Source organism: Odocoileus virginianus, chromosome 5 (assembly GCF_023699985.2).
Source record: "Odocoileus virginianus isolate 20LAN1187 ecotype Illinois chromosome 5, Ovbor_1.2, whole genome shotgun sequence".
Taxonomy (NCBI): domain Eukaryota; kingdom Metazoa; phylum Chordata; class Mammalia; order Artiodactyla; family Cervidae; genus Odocoileus; species Odocoileus virginianus.
In genome coordinates, this window is record NC_069678.1 from 15,334,372 (window position 1) to 15,350,117 (window position 15,746).

Consider the following 15,746-nt stretch of genomic DNA (forward strand, 5'->3'; position numbering starts at 1 on the left):
TCCCAAATGATCTGCTGCCTCCACCACAGTTTGGGACATATAATAGACTCTAAACAAAACATAACAACAAATAATGGCCTTCTTAAATTCTCCCTTAGTTTCTCCTTTAATTCTCCTTTAGTTTTCTCATCTACTATGATTTTTACCTAGAATATGTTCTCTGCTCTTTGACTATAATCCATACCATTCATAATATTTTTAATATTCCCTAAATTATTTTTTAAAAATAAACCTATGCTGATGAGCTTTCCTGCCCCCTAGTTACTCTTATTGCTGACCTCTCAGTTTTCAAATTTCACATAGGGCATGGTATATGTGTATATGTGTTTCACTTATGTGTATACGCAGACTCAATAGGAATAAAAAGCTTGTTTTATTTTAAGAAAAATAGCATATACAAATTGACTCTTGTATAGAATCTTTTTCATAATACTAAAAACTATGATGCAAAAGCATTCAAATCTGAAATCCTTGGTGGAAAATGGTTTCTTCTTCAGGTAGTAACTGATAGAATACACTTACCCACTTATATTCAAATGATCAAGGAAGTTGACATATGAGTTTGATTTTGAAGACTCACAGTCTTGTAGGTCTTTTGAACATGGAAAGAGGCAACAGTAGAAGTTTACTTGTAAAAGTAATGTCATCTGTCCTAAAAGAGTAAATGATTGGGAAAAAATGTGCTGAAACATTTCATAATGGGTTTATTTGGACACTTAGATGTCTTAACATTTTTAAGTTTTAAATAAGAAGCTGAAATTAGCCCAGTCCCTACTCATATGTCAATTCAGAGTCTGTAGTTAGGTTGGAGAGTATTTATAGCCTTTGGGGATTCTAAGAACTGGAGCCCTCTGAGACAAGGAGAACTAAAGCAAAAGATAAATGACTAAACTTGGACAAGAACATCTTATCTAATATCAGAAGAGAATAATATAGATTGAAAAAAAAATTTAACTGGGCAAAGCATGAAAATTGTAAATAAGAATTCTTTTGGCATAAAGGAGTTGCTTTCAGATAGAAAGATTACAAAACACTTATTATGCCAAGAGAAACCAAGTTCACCAACCTGCAGATTTACTTGAAGATTGATTTGATAAAGCATAAGACTTGAAGGCAGGGGTTGGTGAATATAGGTATGTTTGGCACTTTGGGGGATTACACTGGTAGGCTCTGCCTTGCTGCTATACATAATTTGTTGTTCAGTAACTAAATCATGTCTAATTTTTTTGAAACCCCATGGAGTGCAGGATGCCATGCTTCCCTGTCCTTCACTATCTTCTGGAGTTTGCTCAAATGCATGTCCGTTGAGTCAGTTATGCCATCCAACCATCTCATCCTCTGTCATCCCCTTCTCCTCCTGCCCTCAATCTTTCCCAACACCAAGGGCTTTTCCAATGAGTTGGCTCTTTGCATCATGTGACCAAAGTATTGGAGCTTCAGCTTCAGCATCATTCTTTAGAATGAATATTCAGGATTGATTTATTTAGGATTGACTGGTTTGATCTCCTTGCTGTCTAAGGGACTCTCAAGAGTCTTCTCCAGCACTACAATTCAAAAGCATCAATTCTACAGTGCTCAGCCTTCTTTAAGGTCCAACTCTCAGATCTGTATACTGAATAAAAAGTCAAACAACTGGATTTATAATAATTCCTTAGAAATTATTATAAGGGAATGACTTTTATTCAGTGACCATTCATTTAGTTCTGTGCTTTGGAAAGCACTGTTAGATATTACAATGATACAAAGATAAATAAATTACACCAGTCCATCTGATGTAGCAGGGTTGCATAACTGTGTGTAATAAGGGGCATTATGAAGCATGTACCAGTAAAGAGACACAAAGCTAGGAAGATGAGCACCTTACAGTGAAGATCTTCTTGAACATAACCAGGGCTAAGATTTGACTGATGGGTTATGAATAAAAACACTGAGAATAAAAAAAGCTAAGTAGAAACTACTGAATGACTAAACCTAGGATTTTCAAAGAAAAAAAATTGAAGAGGATTGCTGAGAATTTCTATTTCTTCTATTGACTACTCTGGTTATTTAAACAAATGCTCTTTCTGAAAACAACTGAAACTGCTGGGGAGTATTTAAAAAATTTCCTTAATGCATATTTATCAGCTGAAAGCATTGTAGGAACTTCCAGGTCATAATCTGAGAGAAAACAAGAATCCTGAGAGAAATGAAGTACTAAAAATGTCTTTTACACCAAAGACATTTATTTATCTGGATGGAATTACAAATCCAGCTAGTGATGTGAGGGAATCACAGCATGAGGCAGAGAGAAATTAAGGTCCAAGACCCACCAAAATAGGGAGTCAAACAGTAGATCTACTTTAAGTTGGTACTCTGAGGGAGGACACTTTAAGATAAACATAAAACAGAATTAAGCCCATCTTTTAGCTCACTGTGGGAGGTTTTGATGGGAGTTGTCTCATGGCTGACAGGAGATATAGTTGGGGAGGTGAAAATAGATTCACTTATGATAGATTGTAATTGGTAGGCCCTCATTCTGATTTGCATCTCAAAATTGCATCATCACTTAACTCAAGAAACCTCAAACTCTGGATTTAATGTATAGAGCATATAAATTGGTAGTGCCTCTAAGAATCTGTCAGATACAAACCGAGATTCAGCTACTGGAAAATAGCAATATAGAAATTATAAAAATAAAAACAGAAGGAAAACATGAAAAGAAAGAAGAAATACAACTGTCTCTCTTCATAGATGCCATGATGGCCTACAAAGAAACTCTCAAGAATAGGCAAAAATAAACAGTCAAAAAACCCCACAACAAACCAAAAACAAAAGCATAAAACCCTCCTGAAACTAAAAAGTGATTATAGCAAGGTTGTAAGATGTATCATTGCTATACAGAAGTTCACTTTCCTCTATATACCAGCAATAGACAATTGGAATTTGAAATTAAAAATACATACCATTTGTATTAGCAGCAAAAAAAGAGAAATGCTTAAGGATAAATTACAAAATATGTGCAAGACCTTTATGAGGAAAATTATAAAACACTAGTGAAAGATATTAAAGATCTTGTCAACTAAAAAAAGATGCACAACTTGAGAGCTGTGAGTTAAGTTTCATTCGGTGCAAAATGAGGATGGCAGCCCTGTAGACAGCACCTCAATTAGTTCTGAGAGATTGCTCCAAAAATGCAATGGGGGAAGATCAATATATGATTTGGGGGAAGAGGTAGTTCAGGGTAGTTCATTGCAATTAAGACCTCATTTTACAAAAAATTTTCTGCTAGTCAAGAGGAGCTGATGAAGGGATTTAGTGCTTTTCCAGATATCAAGAGATGCAAAGATTGGGATCATGAAATCAGTTCCTAAAAATATCTAAAGACCTGTTCCACAAGGTTCCCTGAAGAACAGAGTGCCTCACTTTACCCTGAACTCCCTCAGGGATGTTAAGGTCAACAGCCACAGCAACAGAGGATTCGGCCTCCACAGAGGCAGATGGCAAATGCCCTTATTGTTCAGGTGCTGGCAATGCTCTGGACAAGTGCCAGTTTGTAGTCAACAATCTCAATACATAGAGAAATAGTCTATGTGGATAGGAAGACTGAATTTTGTTTCGATATCAGTTCTTCTCAAACTGATCTGTAGATTTAATGCAATCCAAGTCAAAATTCCAGCAAGTTATTTTGTGGGATATCAAGACTGATTGTAAAGTTTATCTGCAAAGGCAAAAGATCTAGAATACTAACATAATGCTGCATATTAACTATATTTTCTAGGTTCTGTGTCAGATGTTTTGACTCCTTTGATCAACCTTGATGACCTTTTGGAGCCTCAATTATCAAGGAGGGACTGCTCTTCCTAACTAGGGTTAGAATTTTCCAGTTCCTAGAGATAACAAGGGACTTTGCTTAGAGCAAGTCTTTCATATGCAAACTAATCAATCCAGAGCCCATAGCTACTAATGAGTTAATGTGTTCTTTGGGAATCCCATGGACTGTAGTCTCTCAGGCTCCTCTGTCCATGGGATTTTCCAGGCAAGAATACTAGAGTGGGTTGCCATTTCCTTCTCTAAAGCATCTACCTGATCCAGGGACAGAATCTGTGTCTCCTGCATTGCAACTGTATTCTTTACTTGCTGACCCATCTGGGAAGCCTACTTGTCTGCTTTTTTAGGCTCTTACACTGTTCTCTTGTCCTAAGCATGGCATGTCCCATCTTCTCTTGAGAACTGTGTGCAATTAACTGTCTTTCCAACGGCAATTGCTTCCTGATATGTTGTCCTCACCACATTTGAAGAAAAGTTAAATCTTCATTTAAAAACATATTGAGATAGGAATTAAGTTAGAAAACTGATACTACCCAACCCCAGCAGATTTAGCAACATATGACTCTTTTTAATCTAGTCTGTACAAGCAGTGGGATTGCTGGCTCATAGTTCATTGTTGTAGATTAAATTTTCAGCAAGATCTCTTTTTCCCTTTCTAAGTCTTCTGCTCTGTGACTTTGCAGTTGCTCCTTTTAGATGCAGAGTGTAATTATCAACCACAGAACTTTGGGCTTGGTATTGGGATTTAATGCCAAGAAAAAGAAGAGCAAAAAGGCAAAATGGTTGTCCAAGGAGACAATACCTGAGAAAAGAAGAGAAGCTAAAGGCAAAGGAGAAAAGGAAAGACATACCCACCTGATTGCAGAGTTCCAAAGAATAGCAAGGAGAGATAAAGAAGACTTCCTCGGTGATCAATGCAAAGAAATGAGGAAAACAATAGAATGGGAAAGACCAGAGATCTCTTCAAGAAAATTAGAGACATAAAGGGAATATTTCATGCAAAGATGGAACTACCTAAAGGACAGAAATGGTATGGACCTAAACGAAGCATAAGAGATTAAGAAGAGTTGGCAAGACTACACAGAAAAACTACACTAAAAAGATCTTAATGACCCAGATAACCACGGTGGTGTGATCATTCACCTAGAGCCAGACATCCTGGAATGCACAGTCAAGTGGGCCTTTAGGAAGCATCATTATGAACAAAGCTAGTGGAGGTGATGAAATTCTAGCTGTGCTACTTCAAATCCTAAAAGATGATGCTGTGAGTGTTGCACTCAATATGCCAGCAAATTTGGAAAACTTCAGTGGCCACAGGACTGGAAAAGGTAAGTTTTCATTCCAATCCCAAAGAAAGGTAGTTCCAAACAATGTTCAAACTACAACACGATTGTACTCACCTCACATGCTAGCAATGTTCAAAATCCTTCAAGTGAGGCTCCGACAGTATGTGAAACAAGAACTTCCATATGTTCAAGCTGAATTTAGAAAAGGCAAAGGAACCAGAGATCAAATTGCTAACATCCACTGGATCATAGAAAAAGCAAGAGAGTTCCAGAGAAACATCTACTGCTTTATTGACTACACCAAAGCCTTTGGCTGTGTAGATCACAACAAACTGTGGAAATTTCTTAAAGAGATGGGAATACCAGGTCACCTTATCTGCCTCCTGAGAAATCTGTATGCAGGTCAAGAAGCAACAGTTAGAACTGGACATGGAAAAATTAATTGGTTACAAATTTTGAAAGGAGTACATCAAAGTTGTATATTGTCACCCTGTTTATTTAACTTATATGCAGAGTACACCATGCAAAATGCCAGGCTGGATGAAGCACACAGTTGGAATCAAGACTGCCTGGAGAAATATTAATAACCTCAGATATGCAGATGACACCATGCTTATGGTAGAAAGTGAAGAGGAACTAAAGCGTCTCTTGATGAAAGTGAAAGAGTAGAGTGAAAACCTGGCTTAAAACTCAACATTCCAAAAATGAAGATCATGGCATCTGGTCCCATCACTTCATGGCAAATAAATGGGGAAACAATGGAAACAGTGACAGGTTTTCTTTTCTTGGGCCCCAAAATCACTGCAGATGGTGACTAAAGGCATGAAATTAAAAGATGCTCCTTGGAAGAAAAGCTATGACCAACCTAGACAGCATATCAAAAAGCAGAGACATTACTTTGCCATCAAAGGTCCATCTAGTCAAAACTATGGTTTTATCAGTAGTCATGTATGGATGTGAGATTTGGACCATAAAAATAACTGAGGACTGAAAAATGGATACTTTTGAACTGTGGTGTTGGAGAAGACTTGAGATTCTCTTGGACTGCAGGGAGATCCAACCAGTCCATCCTAAAGGAAATCAGTCCTGAATGTTCACTGGAAGGACTGATGTTGAAGCTAAGTTCTAATACTTTGGCCACCTGATGCAAAGAGCTAACTCATTTGAAAGGACCCTGATGCTGGGAATGATTGAAGGCAGGAGGAGAAGGGGACGACAGAGGATGAGATGACTGGATGGCATCACCGACTCAATGGACATGGGTTTGGTAGACTCCGGCAGTTGGTGATGGACAGGGAGACCTGTTGTGCTGCAGTCCATGGGGTCGCAGTCAGACATGACTGAGCAACTGAACTGAACTGACTGGGATTTATGTTAGCCAATGAAATACAGGCAGAGGGATTGTTTGCCAGTTTCAAAGTATTGTTAATCATTTAGTTGTGTCTGATTCTTTGAGACCCCATGGACTGTAGCCTACCAGGCTCCTCTGTCCATGGAATTATCCAGGCAAGAATACTGATGTGGTAGCCTTTCCCTTTTCCTGGGGATCTTCCAGACCCAAGGGTTGAACCCAGGTCTCCTGCACTGCAGACAGATTTTTTACCACGTGGTCAAAAAATGCATTGCAGGTTTTTTCAATAAATGCTGGAGAGGATGCAGAGAAAAGGGAATCCTCTTACACTGTAGATGGGAATGCAAAATAGTACAGCTACTATGGAGAATAGTGTGGAGAGTCCTTAAAAGATTGAAAATAGAACTGCTATACAACCCAGAAATCCCAATGCTGGGCATACACACTGAGGAAACCAGAATTGAAAGACACACGTGTACCCTAATGTTCATCACAGCACTATTTACAATAGCTAGGACACGGAAGCAACCTAGATGTCCATCAGCATATGAATGGATAAGAAACCTGTGGTACATACACACAATGGAATATTACTCAGCTATTAAAAGGAATGCATTTGAGTCAGTTCTAATGAGGTGGATGAAACTGGAGCCTATCATACAGAGTGAAAGTAAGTCAGAAAGGAAACACCAATACAGTATATTAATGCATATATATGGAATTTAGAAAGATGGTAACAATGTCCCTATATGTGAGACAGTAATAGAGACTAGATGTAAAGAACAGACTTTTGGACTCTGTGGGAGAGGGCGAGGGTGGGGTGATTTGAGAGAATAGCATTGAAACACGTATATTACCATATGTGAAATAGATCACCAGTCCAGGTTGGCTGCATGAGACAGGGTGCTCAGGGCTGGTGCACTGGGATGACCCTGAGGGATGGGATTGGGAGGGAGGTTGGGGGGGGGGGATCAGGATGGGGAACACATGTACACCCATGGCTGATTCATTTCAATGTATAGCAAAAACCACCACAATATTGTAAGGTGATTGGCCTCCAATTAAAATAAATAAATAAATTTTAAAAGTGCATTGCAGGTTTTCTACTACCAGCATGAGATGATCTCTCCCAGTCCTTTTAGACCTGGTAAGTAGAATGAAAATAACTGATGCAACTCTAATTCTAACCAATCCCAAATGGAATGTGAAACTTGAAGTAGAGTTACCACGTCGAGCTCAGCTCAGAACAGCAAACCATAACATGACCTGCTGACGCATAACAAGACCTATTTTTATTGTAAGAAAGACATAACATAAAATTTTCTATCCTATCCACTTTTATGTGTGTAGTTCAATAGTATGAACTATACTCACATTGTTATAAAACAGATCTCCAGAACGCTTCCATTTTTCAAATCTGAGATGGTAACCATTAAATAACAACTCTCCCTTCCCTAAGTGAAATAAGCCAGTCATAAAAAGACAAGCTGTATATACCATAAGGCATTCCCTGATTTAATTATTATATAAAAATGTTTTATTTATTTCCATTTTATAGAATTTAAGTCATAGGTATATGCTCACACAGGAAACATTTTTAGATCTATGTTATGTGACATTTCAACTTTTACCCCCCTCCACATACCCAAGTAAGAACTCCTACTATATGTTGCTCAATTGGAAGGTTGAGAAATGAACACTTTCAAGAAATTAGTTTCATATAAAATTATGTTGCTTTATTGAGACACATATTTTAAAAAAACCCACAAAAAATAGTCATGCAAATAAGTGTAATCCTCCTATATAGGTGATTACTGTTTGGTTATTTCTTATAGCAAAGCATGAAAGAAAGAGGGAACCATAGTTTATTACTCTTTTCCTACAATACCTAGTTTAATGCTTTGCTCATATTGGCAGATTCATAAAAGAATTCTTGGATGGTCAACTCAATTTCATGCAGCAACTGACATTATTGTAATCCTAGTTTATGGAATAAAGAAAGGAAAATGAAGGAAAGTGGGGAAAAAAACTAGCAATTTTTAATGCTTTCTGTTGGAAGAGCACCAAATTGCTTTGCATCTATTAACTCCTTTAGTTCTTACCAAGCCCAAATGAGAAGGTGTCATGTTACATAAGGAATAACTGACCATGAGAGAGGTTAAGTCTGACCCATGGCATTTGGCTGGACAATGATTCAAATCAATATTCAAACCTAGGTCTTTATGATTCCAAAATCCATGTTTTCTGCTTTACCATCAGCCTCATGGAACTTTGATCTCTCATCTGTCCATAAATGAACCATTCTTTTTGTCTACAATTTTTTTTATTGTATATATTGCTTTTACCTCAAAAATGTATGGAAGCATTCAGACACTTAAACAACATTCTCCACTGTTTCCTTCAGTGTAGGAAGAATATTAACAGACTGGACATTCTCAGAAAAATAATGCAGTATTTGTAGTGTTGATCTGAGAAAACTGACATTTTAAATGTCCAATAATAACATGGATTGAGTCTTTGAAAGTTTCCACATTCACATAACTTTCTGGAGACCAAATGGTACAACCTCTACAGTGAATAGAGGACAAACAGAAAGGTCTTTCCAATAAAAAAAACACAAAATTTTTTCTTGTTTTCTTTTTTAAACAAAAACTATGTTTATTGGCATCCTATTGTGGATGCTTTCATGAATATAATTTTCCTGATTTATCAACTCATACAGTTTTGGAAAGCAAGTACCTACTGAGAAACTTTTTCAGAGCTGTCTTTACTTCTTTATTTCTCAGTGTATAGACAAGAGGGTTAAGTAGTGGGGTAATCACTGTATAGGTCACTGCCACAAGCCGATCCTTATCTGAGGAGTACAGGGATGTGGGCCTTAAGTAGATAAAGGAAGCACAACCATAGTGGACGATGACCACTGTGAGGTGGGAGGCACAGGTGGCGAAGGCCTTACACTGTCCCTCTATTGAGGAGATCTTGAGGATGGTGGAAACAATGAAGACATAGGAGATGAAGATCAGCACTAAGGGAACCAGCAACACCAGAATGCTGAGGAAGAAGATAACCATCTCCTTCAGGTTGGTGTCTATGCAGCCCAGTTTTATGACTAGGGAAATGTCACAGAAGAAGTGGTTGATCCGATTGGAGGCACAGAAGGGTACACTAAACACCAGGACGTTGACAACCACAGAGATCAGGAAACCACAGAAACTTGAGGCTAAAACCAGCTGTGTGCAGGTGGCTCTGCTGACAATGAGTGTGTAGTTGAGAGGGTTGCAGATGGCAACATAGCGATCATAGCCCATTACAGCAATTAGGAAACAGTTGGTACAAGCCAAGCCCACAAAGAAATAGAGCTGGGCCACACACCCAGATAATGAAATAGTTGGAGCTGTGGAAAGCAGGTTGGCCAGCATTTTTGGTACAATGACCAAGGTGTAGCAGGTTTCAGAACAGGAGAGGACAAAGAGAAAGAAGTACATAGGGGTGTGCAAAGCCCGATCCAGACGAATGACTGTCATAATGGTGGCATTGGCCATCAGAGTGGTTAGGTAGATCAGAAGGAAGATAAAGAAGAGAAGGATCTGCAGATCCCCTAGGTTTGAGAAGCCTATAAGGATGAACTCCGTGATCATGCTCTGGTTCTGCCTTTTCATTGGTCACTGCAAATCAGACTCAGACATTCTGCAACCGGCAATAGAATGAATTTGACAAAAGTGAATGCCCCGGAATAGATCATGTCTGTGTTTCTATACAAAATTGACAATACTAATCTGAAAAAATGAGTAACAAACAAGTTAAGCACATTGATCAAGGGGTGAGGGGAAAGCAGTAGGCTTGAGGAGTAGTGGCATGAGAAAATCCCCAATTCAATGATATCTGAAGACATTATTTTCATTTTTGTAAGTTGTTTCCATTTCTCTGTCTTCTTATTGGCATAGAAGCTTTATACATAATGTGCTAAATCAAGAGGTGATCTTAAAGTCATCTCATCTAAACCTGTGAGTTTATGGAAACTGAATTTCAAAAAGATTAAACCATTTGCTTAACCCACATGAGAGTGACAGTCCTGGAAATCACACATCTTCAAAATAACTTTATGAAAGTATGAACTAGAAAAAACAATTGGAAAGTCATTACTCTAGTCCCTCATATACTTGAGACAAATACTGCTTGCTTACCTATATCGAAGTGTTGAGATTTATTTGCTCATGATTAGTTGTGAAACCTTTGAGGTGGGCTTAGAATGACATCATATATTCGGGTTTCTCTTGTCTTGAGTGCATGGTAATTTGAGATTAAGAATCTAGCTAAAGCTCAAGTCATGCCCAAAGCATGCCAGTTCTTGGGCTGACACCTTGACTCTCTTGACCACTGCCTCAATCTCTGAAAATGCCTCCTTAATGTTCTCAGAAAAAATGTCACCATTTTCTGTGGGAGACCTGTGATTTGATTCAGAAATAATATAATTCTAAAACCTTTACACTGGCGACTCATTTGAAAAGAGGCTGATGCTGGGAAAGATTGAGGGCAGGAGGAGAAGCGGATGACAGAGGATGAGATGGTTGGATGGCATCACCGACTCAATGGACATGGGTTTGGGTAGACTCTGGCAGTTGGTGATGGACAGGGAGGCCTGGTGTGCTGAAGTTCATGGGGTCACAAAGAGTCAGACATGACTGAGTGACTGAACTGAACTGAGCAGAAGTCTTCTTTTCTAATCTGCACCTAAGTCTATAAACTTTTTAACATAAATATGTGTTGTCCAATCACAGCAGTCAAGTTCCAGTTATAAGGAGTCTATTACCTCACAAAGCAGACTGTTGTCTTGATAGATGGCTTAATTGGCCAGAGTCTCCTTACACTGAGATGAACTATGGCTCCTTAAAACTTCCGCTCTTTGGTCTTGATTTGTTCTTTGAAGATACAAGAAAATTCATTCTTAAAAAAAAATAAAAAGACAGCTTTCTTGTTATTGGAAAAAAATTATCTTATCTCTTTACGGGTCTTATTTTCTTCTTAAGTTCTTAGTTTTCTTATTTCCCCATGATTATCTTGAATTCTCTGTTCTAATCACTATCTCAGGTCATTTTATCAGATTTTATCATTTTATCACTCTTTAGCTAGTCTACAGTCATCACACATCATAAATTTCTATCTTTGCCAATAAAAAATTGCTTTTCTTTCCTCACAATTCTTTAGCCAACACAATTAACGTTCATCAGTCCTTCAAAACCCCATGTTAATATTTCTCTCCTGAAAGGCTTTGTTGAGTAGTTCTAAGACTTGATTACTGTGTGCAGTTACTTCTCTGTCAGCTTGCTCTGGGATCATTTGCTGGAACGTAAGCATAGTGAGGCCAGTCTCCAGTGTGTAGACTTTGGAGCTCGACTGCCTATACTGGGAACATGGCTCTGCCACCCACTACATTTGTGACCTTGTAGAAATTGCTTTCATGTGCCTCAGGTTTTCATCTGAAATGGCAGTAATAATAACAGCAGAAACAAAACATTTTTGTGAGTACCAAATGTTCACAGCTATGTTTCTAAATGGCATTAGTATTTGATGTGTTAGCTCTTAGTATCTAGTTCAACACCTTCATGTTATAAAGAAATGGAGTACCAAAAAAGTAAAATGTGAAGATCTAGGTTGCACAGCCACTTAACAGCAGAGGTGAGATTGTATCCCAAATATCCTAAACTACCCACTGTAAGATTGTATCTTCTAATTAACCAGAATCCTGCTTTTAATATTTTCAATATTTATTTTGTACTGTGTGCTTATGCACCACTGGAGTAGGAAATTGATCAGTATCTTCTTTATTCCCTGTGATCCTCACACAAGCAGCGTTTTTCACGCTTCCATTTACTCCTAACTTTTATTCTTCCACCTTCAATACAGCAGATACATTTTTTCCCTTTTTGCTAAAGTATATATCTGTCCTGCTCTTCAGGCATTTCCTTATTATTTTTCCTACCTTAAGTCATTTTAGGAATATTTTTGTTTTGTGTGCATATGTGCTTAGTTGCTCAGTCATGTCCAACTCTTTGCAACCCCATGGTTGCAACCTGCCAGGCTCTTCTATCTATGGGGATTCTCCAGGCAAGAATACAAGAATGGGTTGCCATGCTCTCCTCCAGGGGATCTTCCCAAACCAGGGATCGAACACAGGTCTCCCGTACTGCAGGCAGATTCTTTACCATCTGAGCCACCAGGGAAACCCAAGAATATTGGAATGGGTAGCCTATCCCTTCTCCAGGGGATCTTCCTGTCCCAGGAATTAAACTGGGGTCTCCTCCATTGCAGGAGGATTATTTGCCAGCTGAATTACCAGGGAAGCCCATTTTTGTTTTATATTTTAAAATATTTTTCTAACTTTAGTCTTTATCCATATCCAGATTGTACTTCCTTCAGCTGGATCTCTGCCTTCCACATATGGTCTCTGTCCCTGTGTTTCTCTCTGGATTCTGATCCTATGACCCACTGCATTTGTGCATGGTTCTCACCAGTTTTTCTGCCTCTGAATCTTTCTTTGATTCCCAATATATTTGTACAGTTTGATGGAAAGATGATATTGCTAAAAGAAAAGAGTTGTCCTACAACTATAATAAAAATGAAGCACTTACAGCGTTCTGGCACAATCTCAGTCTTCTTTATCCTGTATATCCCATCAAAGTATAAAGAAAGAGAGAAATGGAGAAATTTGTGAGAATATCATGCAGTATGTTTTTCCAGAACTGATTGGGGGAAAATCTGGGTGTTAAGATTAGCCTTTAAAGATGAAAGAAAGCTCTGCTTGCTAGCTGAGCTAGAGCTAACTGGACAGATACAGTCTTAGCTTCTCTTTGTTCCTGATGGTAGAAGCTCCAGCAAATCCTTGGGTCTTATAGAGTTACGGTACTCCAGGGGATAAATGCCTTCGAGGGAGTTACTTCTTTGGATTCTAGGCATTAATATAACTTTTAAAAATAAATCAACTATATTATTTACTTTACTTGATTCATATAGGCTATACATAGTTTGAATACTATGTTTTCTTCGTATATAACTTATTTTGACTCAAGTTTTCACTTGTTAATAAGTTGTCACTCCCTTAATCATTGATTAGTCTTATAGAATATGGATATAGATGGACTCTTTTGATTAATTAAGTAAATGCCATTTTTTAAAAATTTCATGTAGTCTCCTCTTTCTCCTTCAAGTTTGCTAATAGAATAGGTCAGATATTTTCTCTATCTCTCCTGCTTCATGTATCTTAGTTATGTCTGCATTCTAAGAGAGCACAAATTATTTTTCTACATGTCACTATCTGCTAGATTCATCTCTTTTTTCTTTTTTTCCATTTATTTTTATTAGTTGGAGGCTAATTACTTTACAACATTGCAGTGGTTTTTGTCATACATTGACATGAATCAGCCATGGAGTTACATGTATTCTCCATCCCGATCCCCCCTCTCACCTCCCACTCCACCCTATCCCTCTGGGTCTTCCCAGTGCACCAGGCCCGAGCACTTGTCTCATGCATCCAGCCTGGGCTGGTGATCTGTTTCATCATAGATAATATACATGTTTCGATGCTGTTCTCTTGAAACATCCCACCCTCGCCTTCTCCCACAGAGTCCAAAAATCTGTTCTGTACATCTGTGTATCTTTTTCTGTTTTGCATATAGGGTTATCATTACCATCTTTCTAAATTCCATATACATGTGTTAGTATGCTATAATGTTCTTTGTCTTTCTGGCTTACTTCACTCTGCATAATGGGCTCCAGTTTCATCCATCTCATTAGAATTGATTCAAATGAATTCTTTTTAATGGCTGAGTAATATTCCATGGTGTATATGTACCACAGCTTCCTCATCCATTTATCTGCCGATGGGCATCTAGGTTGCTTCCATGTCCTGGCTATTATAAACAGTTCTGTGATGAACATTGGGGTGCACGTGTCTCTTTCAGATCTGGTTTCCTCGGTGTGTATGCCCAGACATGGGATTGAGGGGTCATATGGCAGACCTATTTCCAGTTTTTTAAGAAATCTCCACACTGTTTTCCATAGTGGCTGTACTAATTTGCATTCCCACCAAGAGTGTAAGAGGGTTCCCTTTTCTCCACACCCTCTCCAGCATTTATTGCTTGTAGACTTCTGGATAGTAGCCATCCTGACTGGCATGTAATGGTACCTCATTGTGGTTTTGATTTGCATTTCTCTGATAACGAGTGATGTTGAGCATCTTTTCATGTGTTTGTTAGCCATCTGTATGTCTTCTTTGGAGAAATGTCTGTTTAGTTCTTTGGCCCATTTTTTGATTGGGTCATTTATTTTTCTGGAATTGAGCTGCAGGGGTTGCTTGTATGTTTTTGAGATTAATCCTTTGTCTGTTGCTTCATTTGCTATTATTTTCTCCCAATCTGAGGGCTGTCTTTTCACCTTGCTTATAGTTTGTTTTGTTGTGCAAAAGCTTTTAAGTTTCATTAGGTCCCATTTGTTTATTTTTGCTTTTATTTCCAATATTCTGGGATGTGGGTCATAGAGGATCCTGCTGTGATTCATGTCGGAGAGTGTTTTGCCTATGTTCTCCTCGAGGAGTTTTATAGTTCCTGGTCTTATATTTAGATGTTTAATCCATTTTGAGTTTAATTTTCTGTATGGTGTTAGAAGGTGTTCTAGTTTCATTCTTTTACATGTGATTGACTAGTTTTCCCAGCACCACTTGTTAAAGAGGCTGTCTTTTTTCCATTGTATATCCTTGCCTTCTTTGTCGAAGATAAGGTGTTCATAGGTTCATGGATTTATCTCTGGGCTTTCTATTCTGTTCCATTGATCTATACTTCTGTCTCTGTGGCAGTACCATACTGTCTTGATGACTGTGGCTTTGTAGTATAGTCTGAAGTCAGGCAGGTTGATTCCTCCAGTTCCATTCTTCTTTCTCAAGATTGCTTTGGCTATTCGAGGTTTTTTGTATTTCCACACAAATTGTAAAATTATTTGTTCTAGTTCTGTGAAAAATACCGTTGGTAGCTTGATAGGGATTGCATTGAATCTATAGATTGCTTTGGGTAGTCTAGCCATTTTGACAATATTGATTCTTCCAATCCATGAATGCGGTATGTTTCTCCATCTGTTTGTGTCCTCTTTGGTTTCTTTCATCATTGTTTTATAGTTTTCTATGTAGAGGTCTTTTGTTTCTTTAGATAGATATACGCCTAAGTATTTTATTTTATTTTTTTTGTTGCAATGGTGAATGGTATTGTTTCCTTAATTTCTGTTTCTGTTTTCTCATTGTCATTGTATTGTTATGC

The 15,746-nt window shown here is 38.1% G+C and overlaps 1 protein-coding gene across 1 annotated transcript; it reads right to left on the bottom strand.

Annotated features, from left to right (window-relative positions):
* Window positions 1-9,158: 9,158 nt before the first annotated feature.
* LOC110144150 (olfactory receptor 10T2-like) lies at window positions 9,159-10,103 on the bottom strand. Its single transcript, XM_020904045.2, has one exon. It carries the CDS (start codon window positions 10,101-10,103, stop codon window positions 9,159-9,161), a length of 945 nt encoding a protein of 314 aa, XP_020759704.2.
* Between the last annotated feature and the right edge of the window lie 5,643 nt (window positions 10,104-15,746).